The sequence below is a fragment of the Drosophila persimilis genome, unplaced genomic scaffold (genome assembly GCF_003286085.1).
Source record: "Drosophila persimilis strain 14011-0111.01,24,50 unplaced genomic scaffold, DperRS2 tig00000002-arrow-pilon, whole genome shotgun sequence".
Taxonomy (NCBI): Eukaryota; Metazoa; Arthropoda; class Insecta; order Diptera; family Drosophilidae; genus Drosophila; species Drosophila persimilis.
The window spans coordinates 14,355,147-14,366,607 of NW_020825289.1; the positions used below are offsets into that span (position 1 = coordinate 14,355,147).

Sequence of the window (11,461 nt, forward strand, 5' to 3'; positions counted from 1 at the left end):
ATGGATACCTACCCATTCAAGGACGATTCCCGCATCGTCTGGCCTGTTGAATCCTCCCATTCAGATAGGACACAGTTCTGGATCATTAGTGTAGGATCAAACCAGTAATATGTATATATATTTATTAGATTGGTATTTCATATACGTATATATATATATATTGTGTATATAACTTTGATATTTTAATGCTACGCGTACTTCCACCAGAGCGAACTCTCTGCTTCCGTGGATATTTTACATACATATAATATATAAACGAAGTAAATAGTACTTGATAATTTAAATACAGTTTTTCGAACCTTCTGAATTTGGAATATTTTGAGTTGAAACATATATGTTAATTATTGACAACATCAGACTTATAATTACGCACAGTGAATATGTTTTTTTTTTTTTTTTCAGGGACCTTTTCAAATAAAATACTCGAAATATTTGAAAAAGTTCATCGTTTTATTGTCAATATCATTATTTTTTATTGTACGAAGTACATATATGTATTATGTATTTGTTTACGTGTATATTGATATAATTATATAAGATATTCACCGAAGTTTTATTGTCGTTAAGCAGTTTTCCCATATATATTGTTTTTAGTAAGGGAATCGTTATTGTCATATACACATCAAATACTGACGGGGGAGAGAGAAATTCAAATGGAATACATCTAAAGGGTATCCTCAGGTAAGGGGTATATTAGATTGATCGATCCAGTTAGATTGAGACTCTAGCACCTCCTGCTAAGGTACGACATTGGCACTAATTTAATATTCTTCTTCAAGTGTATAAATCATAAATGGCGATATGATTTGCATTGATATTAAACGTTCTTTCGCTTTGCACTGATATCAGTTACTTCAGTTTTGTAGATATTATTCATACATCGATACAGATACAACGTACTGATGACTGGGGCACCCACAACTACACCTCGCGGCGGTAGTTGTGTGTGCCTGCCAAGTAGGTGGATTAATTTTGGGGAGCTACATTAGATCTGTAGAGTTTAAAGTTCCATTAACATTAACAGTATTATTGTAATCGATATAGCGTAATTTGTATAGAGAGTATATTGTCGATATTTAGTATTCGTAATTGTCCATGTTGCGTCGAAATTCGCGTCGATGCAGTGCTGTAATGCGCGGCGGAGTGCCCCAGGAGTGGAAGGGAGGATACACGGTAGCACCAGACCGAGAAAGTGGGCGTTTGAGGCTCCTCGTTGATCCCGTGGGCAGCGAGTTGCTGGAGGTGCTTCGCATGTAGGCAGAAAAGGCGCTGGGAGACGGAGACTCGCCCTCAAATTGTTGGGGAAAACGACCGCGTATGCCAGCACCGCTCCAATTCATCGTCGGTTGATTGGGTAGGAAACAGCGTTTACAAACGGCTGCGGGTTGACGCAGTCGCTCGTGTTGGGGGTAGTACGCGACCTGCATGGGGCGAAGATTTCAATTAGTCTTATCCCTTATCCCATTAATCATCAAACCGAACGGCTATCACAGGTCTACAGATGTACAATAAAGAAAAGTGCACTAATAGACTCAATGTGAAAATTGTAGACATGTCTCATACAAGCTCCACTACAAGAAGAAGGGTACGAAGAATGGGTTCTTATCTAGTTAAAGAAACAAACTAAGCAAAAGATATGTGAATGATGAAGTCAGTCATGCCAATTAGCCGTAGCATGCCAATTAAGAGTAAAGATTTAAATAATTTAATTAAGTTAATAACCAAAACAGTTTTTTAGTGAATTTATATACAAATGAAAAGGAATATGAATACAAATACGAATCGCGATCGCCAGAATTGATCAAATAGATTTCTTACGATCAGCGAATACAAAAAACAGAGATGGGTATGGCGGGAAATTTCAAATTTAAAAAAAGCGGTGGAGACGCAGGCGCCACCTATTGGTAGTGTCTATTGTGCTGAGATTCGTAGCATACTTTTGGGAATATATATAAAAATCAAGTAGCAAAGTGGGCGCGATGTTCAAATGTGTTGTTGTTACTGTTGAAAAATACCCTTGCTCCTTGGAAGCTTTATTCCGGCATAACCATCCCAAGCGGTGAAGCGCAAGCGGTAAACATTTCAACGTTGCCATGAAAATACCATAAACCAGTGCAATATTAACTTTTACATTTTCATTCCACCAACAACGACAGCACTCGAACTAAAGCGCTTAAGGCCCAGGCTTTGTGCAACTGAAAACTTTTCATCTGACAAACATCTGAAAGTGCAGGCTGCCGAAATTAAGGAGGATGAAGCGTAAGCCAACAACGAGACAATGTGCCGGAAATTAGCCGGCTATCCTTAACACCCAATGAAACCATGGCAAGGACGTCAGAAGCAGAAAATAGAATTTCCGAGAAATAAGTTAAAATGCGAACGGAAATGAGTCCATAATCAAGTGAAAAGTGTAGGAAAAACACTCCTTGGGGTTTATTCTTCCTGTTTTAAAGAGCACAAATAAATCTTTGAACAATTTTCAACTTCGACAGTAAATCTATAAGATGCAACGTGTACTAGGCGATCGATGTCTATCATGCTCAATACAAACGTGGACATAATCAAGATACATTCACTACCAGTGACTAGTAGCCAGTAGCCGGGCGATAGAACGCAGATGAGGGGTCTGTGGCAGGCAAGTGCTATACCGCTCGTGAAACATAATACAACCAGTTTCTCAGGTCATTCTAGTTACCAAAAAACATTAAGATGCAAGGCAATCACATTCATGACAAGGAAATGAATTATAAATAAATAAAATACACTTAAGGACCACACATCGAACCATCGAACGCCATTTACTCATACAAATTGCCTGGCGTCACGTCCTGATCGACTAAAGCGCCCGCCACCGCCTCCAGTGGTACTGCGAAGGTATCGGTAGCTGGGCAGAAAGCCCGAGCGGTACACGGCCCCAATGTGACGCTTCTGCGGCGATGTCGATTGCTCATTCCCTGGCTCCGTGTCCGGCTCCTCGGCATCGGCATCCGCATCTGCAGCTGCAACAGCGACAGCGTCATTGAGCTCAGCATCATTGCCATGCTCAATGCCGAACAACTCGGGATCCTTGGAAGTGTCTTTTATGGAATAATATATATAAACGTATGTACAAAAACTGTGCTAATAAGGTGCCGGATAGCAGCTAGCTAGGGTGCAAGGTAAAGGTGCTGATTGCATAAACAAAAATTCGAGAAAACAAGTCAAAGGAGTGGCATCCCCGGCTATCCGAGGTCGATATCGATATCGGTCTGTGAAATACGTCTTCCGGTTAGACTGAATATAAAATAAGCTGCAATGTTGGACCAATTGCAGGTACCCTGCGTGACTCAGGCCCCTTGTTGGCATACCACAAGACGGCCGCGCACTTACCTAGGAAACGTTTCTCGGCCCGACGGTAATCGTTCCAGTCGAGATCGGCGTACCCGGCATAGCTTGGATACCACCAATAGCTCTGCATGGGATCGGCATAGTCGGGGGCGGCAGCGGGCAGCATCATCTCCTCGTCCTCGCGCTTCTGTTGCACACCATGCACCGGCGATGATTTAAGAGCCCCCAAGTTCCGTTTCTCGGCTCCAGCGCGCTGATTGTGGTGCTGCTGCGAGTTGTAGCGGGCGACTGCAGCCACATTCCGCTTCGGCTGCTCCCGGTGGGTACTGGGAGCACTCTGAAGACGCGCCACCATGGCCAGGTTGCGTTTGCCATTGGGCATGGGGAGCTGAAAGTCGCGGGCCAGGGTTCCTACATTTCGCTTGCCGTAGGTCATAAATCCGCCAGCTCTGGCCAGGCTACCAATGTATCGCTTCTGCTCGCTCGGCTCAGCGGAGTCTGCATCGGCGTAATCCTCGCCCGGCTCCGCGGTTGGCAGCTGTCCGTTCTTGGCCAGGGTGGCCAGGCTTCTCTTGGGGGCGTTCAGGAGTCCTTGTGCGGCCAAGGCGGCCACTGAGCGCTTGTCCTCCTCCATGTAGTCCGAGTACTCACCCAGGGGCTGCTCCTCTCCCACGGCCAGCTGGCGCTCACGGAGCAGGTTCTTCAGCTGATTACGCAAGGCGGAGGCCTACGGAAAGGTGGAAGATGGCGAAAAGCAATTTAAACTCAAAGCCCGTGCAGCTGTTGCTCTGCACTGGCGTAAATAAATCCTTTCACGTCACAGGCAAATACGAGCTGGGACAGGTGACTTACGTGTAGCTGATACTCGGGGCTGGGGTTCATCAATTGACTTATTATGGACTCCATCTCGCAGGGCGACACATTTGCAACATCATCAGTGGCACTCACGGCAAACGAGCGCGGCTGAAAGGCCTAAAGGTAACAGAACAGAATTGATGAGAAAATTAGTAGGCACTTTAACATTTACATCATCCCCCAGATCAACAAATGGTTTTCGCCTTAAACACTTCTTCCGGTTTGGATTTAAAGCAGTCCATTACATAGTCTACTGTTTTCCACTTAATCGCAGCAATTATTTGCGCTAAATTGAGTTTGAAATCGTGTGTGGATGCTGCTCGCATTGTCCTCTCGACTTCTCAGCTCACAATTCGAGACTCTATCGGAATTGTGAGACATTCTCGGAATTACCTACTTTTCTCTTCAAGAAAAGGATCTCTTAAGCTTTTATTAGTTGTCTACTTTGGGGCGCCATTGGGGAATGAGCAACAGGCAATCGAAAGCCTCTCATCGGCTTGTCACATTGCCTTTAATGCCTTTCCGCACATCTAGTAGGAAAGTGGAAAGTGTCTAATCTGGAGGGCACAAAGCTTGTATGCCTCTGTGAGTGCGTCTGTGAACATCTAAGCCAAGTTCATAATACGTATTTTTCTTTGCAAGTACACAAGACAAGCGAAGACACGTCGAAACAGTTTGTTGGGCAAATGGTCGTTCATGTGAAAGGATAACTCCCAGTCACTGGATATCTTAAGCGTACGAGTATGTGTGTGTTTATGCTCATGTGGGCGCTTCCGCCCAAACTGTGGGCCGGGGGCGTGGAGCAAGAGACAATGCTTCCTTCCGAACTTAATAACTGGACCGCCGTGGAGAATGGAAGGCGGAAGTGGGGCCAGGCGCTGCAGAACAAGGGCGCACAGGATGTGTCCTAGGATGTGCTCGCTGGCGGCGCCCCAGTTCGTAAATCACCAGCAGAAATTGACAGCCCCCAACCCCTCCTGTGGGCACTCGTGCGTGTGTGCTTCTGTGCTGTACTTTTGGTACAGAACCCGCAACCGGAGGCCCGAGCTCATGTCTTATTAGCACTCGATATGATGCCCCGAAGGTGTTTGTTTAGTCAACTGCATTTGATATACTTCGGAGATATTTACTATATGTACTATATTGTGGCATCATTCGAGTGTGGCGAGGTCGCCGATTTGCGAGCAACAAATCATTTAAAAATCGTGTATTTTGTGCAAATTTGTTGGTCACGCCCAGGCAATTAAAGTGTTTATTCATGAATTATGCCGTACATAAATATTCCTTTGAATATCCATAATTCGCATAATGACAATGCGCATATTTGGTATTTATTTTGGCCTTTTGTCGTGCATGCCGCTGAATGGGGGCCTTCAGAATCTGGTCTCCATGCCACTGCGTGGCTGGCATTTCCTAAACAAACGAACAAAAACGCTAGATGTCGAGCGGATACACTGCGCGGCACGGCAGTCTTGTGCTACCTGTCCAAGGTCCTTTATTCATGGCAGGACAAATGAAACGGGACACTGGGTGGAGGGTAACATTTTCCGTTGACAAAGTTTTCCCGCCTCATTTCGCTAATTCTGCGCACATTTTCTAGAGATGAAATATTCGGAATATCCTCATACTTTAAGCTAAAACTGTGAGCTTCGGAACTCTCTTGAAAAGATACTCAAAATTACCTTTTCCCTGCCTTTAAACCCAGCGTCAACTCAACTTTACTGGTAGTTTTATGTCTGCCTCTGACAGCCAAAAACACTTTCGGGCCTGATTTCGCGATAATATTTAATTAATTTATCCGCAGGGCCGCAATAAAAAAGGATTTGGATCGTAAATGAGCCTGCAAAATGTCCTTACATCTGCGAATCGGGGACGCTTAAATGAAAATCCAATTAAACTGGAACATGGGGCACAAAGAGGAGAAAATCAATACGCAAATAGCAGAAAACTTCATCAAAGTGCCCAATGCGCTCAGTAAGAGGAAAGCCGACAGGACGTGGCCAATAAAGGATACGGCAAACAATTGATTCGAACCCACATCGCTCGTCTAATTGGGCATAAGATTATGCACGAACTGCAATGGCCAGAGGAAAAGTTGCAAAAGTATCTGCTCGGATTGGCCAGGAGTCCTGTTGACATTTGCCCTTAATGATGCTCAACATAGAGCCTAAGGGCTGCTGACCTCCCATTTTCCCCTCTTTCACTAAGCTGGCTGCTGCCTGTTGAGCTGCGTATACCGCCAGTGTCCAGTGTCCACTGTCCAGTGTCCAGCCACAAGCAAATTATCGCAGACCACCGGGCAAACAGATTCGCCAGCCTCCCCCATGTCCGCTCTCCTGGGACATTTAATGACGCTGTTTCGTTTGGCTTTTATTTTACTTATATAAATACTGTGTGCAATATTAAAACTTAAGTGCTCTGCCTCTGACCTTCCCGGGAATACAGAGGGTCGGAGTCGCGACGGAGAGGACTCAAGCCCTGCATTGCGTTGCTGGAATTTGTAGAAAAAGGTGAGTTGAGAAAAAGGTTCGAAGTTCCAAGCTATGTATTCTACGGGAATGTTTTTCACATTGAAGGATAAAAGGACGGGGTTCCTGCTGAGGAATTTCCCTTTTTGATATAAGGAGATAATTAATTTTTTGAGTGCTTTTCGATTAAAATATTATGCCGCCTAGTTTTTGCTTTTCATGTTTATTCCTTTCCCTTCCCTTCAATTTCCATTCTCCGCCTGCACATTTGTTTCCACTACATCTACCATAATGTCCAGCTGGCATTTGGTTTGAAATGTCATCCGACATTCTGGAACACTTGGAACTCCCTTTATCGCTTTACATGAGCATTAAAAGCTGAAACAATCCACACACACACAATGGCAGTAATTACTGAAACCCAAACAGGCATTGACAATGGATCCATACACGGACACGCATCCCACGCATCGGCCTCCTTTGCATTGATTTTGGAAATAACACAGATTGAATTGATAGCCCCTGACCGTGTCAACTACTTTATGGAATAATCAATAAAGTTCTCCATTGTGCCGCTTTTCGGGGGCTAGCAAAGTGCGAATCAGTCTGAAACTCAAACAAACTGGCTAGAAGAGGCTTCAAAACTATGGTGTAGATTTGAATATGTTTACATAACTTTCATGGTCGGGGCATATCTGCAGGCAAACAGCACTCAGACGATTCTAGGAATTTGAAACGCATCCGCGCAACCTAAGGCCATCTCAAGGACCCATTATAAACAACCAGAATGTGTGCTTCGTTTTACTCTCGAATATTTTCTGGAGCGTAAAAGCAACAAATGATTTTTCGGCTCTGGCAATAGACAAAGCGAAGAGCCAGGCACCTACCGGCGCGAAATGCGGGCTGAGGTAATGGACCAGCATCCGGCAATCCCCACCGCCCCATCCTCGTGGGTGTGGTACAATTTATTACCATTGTGCCCTGTTGAAATCCATTTGACTCTCTAGCATTTTAATGAAAATGTAAACGCACAACTGGCGCGGCAATCGAAACATGAGAGGATATTGATATCTTTCCACGCTGCGAGTCAGCGTTGCCCATATTTCCCTTCCAGCATTCGAACATACACACGTCTAAGTATGTACATATTTGCATTACATTTTCCTGCCTTCCCTTGGCATAATGCGATGTTTGCACAAAGTATTTTTTTTGTTCCTTTTTTCTCATTGTAAAATCGCAGAGTTCCTGGGAATCGGATAAAATGTCTAGCAAAGCAAAATATTTATGCGCGAGGGCTTTCAAATGATGGAAGATGGATCTGTTCCATAGAGAAGTTTTTCTTTAATTCTGATTCCCAAATAAAGATGAACCTTCTTTGAATAAATTTGTGTCTATAAAGATTTCAGACATTGCGAAATAATTTGTATGTGTGGACTGTCCGAGCTCTGATTTTTCAGGATAGAAACGCGTAAACGAATTAGCACATTCCCACCAGACAGCGTTTTGCCTGCCTGAAATAATTAACTTTGGAAATTTTTCCGCTGTCGATGTCGATGTCGATGTCGTTTCCTTTGAATGATGGGCATGATGGGTGGAAATCAGTTTTAATTGCTATCGATTCGGTGCAGATGATGCGCTGCGTGCAGCACTAATCGATGCCTGTTCTAATTATAGAACTTTTTTCCACGGTACCGATTTCGCGGTTGACGTTGACGGGTGATGTGATGCGTCATAGATCGCGCATCTTGCATACTGCATGGAGGAGGCTCTCCCACAACAGGACGACTCCCTCATTCACTCGTATCCATTTCCCTTCCATTTGCTGGCTGAGTCATTGTCCTTTCCGTGGTGGTGCATTATCATTAAGAAATTTATGTATTCCATACTGAATATCCATTGACAAAGTAAATTCGGGTTTCCAAAACTAGACCTAAATTCCTTTAAAGCATTGGAAGCATTTATGTCACTTTCTCCGCAAATAGGCTCAATAATTGTCCATCCCAAAAGCACTTAAGCTGTCTCTCTGCATTGTTTCTGGAATAGGCAGAAGCCAGAAGTCAGAAACTTGGGAACAACTCAACCGCAATTTCCTTCATTTCCAAGCAGCATTCCCTCGAATGGGGTTAAACCGTTTAAACCAGTAAACCAGTGAAACTGTGAAGTATTTTTGGACTATAGTTTGAGTTGTGAAGTCGACAGAAAGTCGTATGCCAGAGAACAATAATTTGTCAGTGCAGTTTTCGCTTGCCAGCTATGACGAACGGCCATCAAGGACCTGGCAGCAATGCTGGAAAATGTCGGCAAATGCCACCAACGGACAATAGAAATCTCCATGCATTCCACATACATACAGATATGGCAATAAAAAACAAAAGACTGAAAAATTGCACTTTTGGACCGCATTTGTCGCCCCACCGCGGAAGTGTGCCGACCACGACGTGGTTGCAACCGCAATGGCAACTGTTGCAGAAGACAAATGTCGGGGGAGGCGTGGCATTGGCAAATATAAATTACTACAAAGTGACGGTGCCCTGAAAAATGGAGTCCAATTTGGTCCTCTTGCTGGCTCCCGGCCTCAAGCTGAGCAGCTGCCGACAATTTCGTATTTTCTGACAATCTAATTAATGGTAAGTGGACACTCTCATTTTGAAATGGTTGGCTCATGTTCTCAGAGGATGATTTCTTGAATATTTTGACTGAATTATTAGCTCAAATGCGTACATTCCTTCCCTCCTTCCACTCCTCTCTAAAAGCTCAACATCTTCATTGTTTGAGATAACTTTTGCTAATTGTATAAGTCCTTTGGCCAGCAAAGCTTTATTATATCCCATTTTCCACTTGGGAAGACCAACAGAGAAACGAGATATTTACGTCTATGGTACGTACAAACACGAAAAAAGCAATTTCCCAGAATCGCATGCCCCGCCGCACACACGTCAACAAATACGAATATAAATTTGAGAGAAGAAGCGAGCAGCCAGCAGCGAGCAGCGCTTGTACCAGTCCATAAAACTCAAAGAAAATTTGAAAAAATTCGAAAATTGAAAATATAATCCCCAGGACTTACGGCATTCAGCAGCATTGAGAGCAACAGTATCAGCCATTTGCTGCTGTGTGCAGTTTTGTGCACCGCCTGCATTGTGTCTGGCCTGCTCCGAAAAGAGTCAACGGCTAAGTCTCTATTAATTGGTTTTCCTTCTCTCTATCAGCGGCAACGACCGCAGGGGTACCGGAACACGGACTCACTCACGAATCAAATCACGAATCACTCGAATCGAAAGGTGCACAGGACTCAGTACTCAGTAGCTCAGAACTTTTATTCAAACTGGTAACTGGTGGAAACGGTAACGGACAACGCGTAGCTTTTCTGTAACTCAGCTTCTGTGGACGCGTTCGCAACGGAGTCGTTCGCTCGACTGCTTGCCATTTGCCAGGACACTCGACTTTTTATACCCGAGCGGCTCCACGGATAAGCTGCTCCTCTCTCGCGGGCAGCTGCTCTCTCGGGAGCTTTTGAATCTTTGCGGGGCTCGGATAACAGCCGTCAACTGTTGCTGGTTGCTGGTTGCGGGCGGCGTTACAGGCCGTGGAATGTCCTGTTTCGTGGGCGCCTATGTAGGTAATGACGTCATAGCAGGCTGTAAGCCAAATGTTACTTGTTAGCGAGCCAATTGTATTGAGGCCAAGCGCGCAGCACAGTGGACACGATGGAAGTTTCGTGCATGAAGCCGAAAAGAACACATATTTCCACGTTGGCCCACTGTCCTGCACTCTCTTAGGGACCAATCGAAGAGAGTACAATTTCAACTCTCTTGCGGCATTTCTCATGTGTCCGCGCTCTCGGAGGTACCATCATTCGTTGGTCAGACACCATCGCCATCCAAGCAGCTGGCCAGAGCACTTGCGCAGCGCTGGGCTCACAATTAAAAGCGAAGCCGAGCCGGAAGAGGAAATTCGAGTTGCCCATACGCACTGTGGGACCACCGTTAGGGGTTTGCATGGGTGTCGGGAGAACGCAGGGCCAGACTGGTAAGCATTTGGGCGCATCATAAACTTGCAAAGTTTTTGAAATATATGACACACAAAGTTTGGACGGGTACTCGCAAAGGAACGTATGGGACAGGGACTGGACGCAGAAGCTGGCAAATACTTTTCAATTATAATTCCCTTTGCTTTTTCATTTGGCATCTCATATTTCAGTCGCTGTTCTTTGATGAAACTTTCAATTATAATCCGTTTTGCTTATCATTTGGCATCTCATATTTCAGTCGCTGTTCTTTGATGAAACTTTGCGGCTGTAAATTGACTGGAAGATAAGGCAATGCAGGTTTTCCGTTTTTGAAATATATTTTATTCTTGAATGTTTAAAACCACACATACAATCGGAGCTTCCTAAAGGAATCCTTTCATGCATTAGTAGGTATATGAATATTTGAGTACATTTATGGTCTTTGACTTTTCTTCTCTTAATTAGGGGTCGAGTTCTTGTGGCTTAATTTTGAGTTTGATTATCGCTTATCAATGGGCTGGCAATACATTCATCAATCACATTTAATATTCCTCTACTCCTTGCCGAACATATCATCGATAATGTCCAGAAAGGACATGTAACCTTTCTATTATTAAATGTAAATACGCACATAGATCGTAATCTTCCTGCACAGAACAGGAGTAGAGCTGTGGCTATCCTATCCTTCTATCCTTCTATCCTTCTAACATAAATATCCATGGAGCTGAAACTGGAACCATATCTGGCAGGCACCCACCCCTACACGTGGACGGGCAACACGGGAGGCGTTCTATTTATGCAA

The 11,461-nt window shown here is 44.4% G+C and overlaps 1 protein-coding gene across 3 annotated transcripts; it reads right to left on the bottom strand.

Moving 5' to 3' along the window:
• Positions 1-82: 82 nt before the first annotated feature.
• On the bottom strand, positions 83-10,071 carry LOC6592538 (neuropeptide-like 1). 3 transcript variants are annotated; one of them, XM_002018277.2, is made up of 5 exons: positions 9,718-10,069; positions 4,180-4,299; positions 3,370-4,054; positions 2,809-3,077; positions 83-1,421 (listed from the first exon to the last, which is right to left on the bottom strand). In XM_002018277.2, exons 1-5 carry the CDS (start codon positions 9,787-9,789, stop codon positions 1,077-1,079), a joined length of 1,491 nt encoding a protein of 496 aa, XP_002018313.1. In that variant the 5' UTR covers positions 9,790-10,069; the 3' UTR covers positions 83-1,076. The 3 variants fall into 3 exon arrangements, with proteins under 3 accessions (XP_002018313.1, XP_026842342.1, XP_026842340.1); XM_026986539.1 differs by having other exon boundaries at positions 1,364-1,421; positions 2,803-3,077; positions 9,718-10,071; XM_026986541.1 differs by lacking the exon at positions 2,809-3,077 and having other exon boundaries at positions 1,306-1,421; positions 9,718-10,067.
• Positions 10,072-11,461: the final 1,390 nt, after the last annotated feature.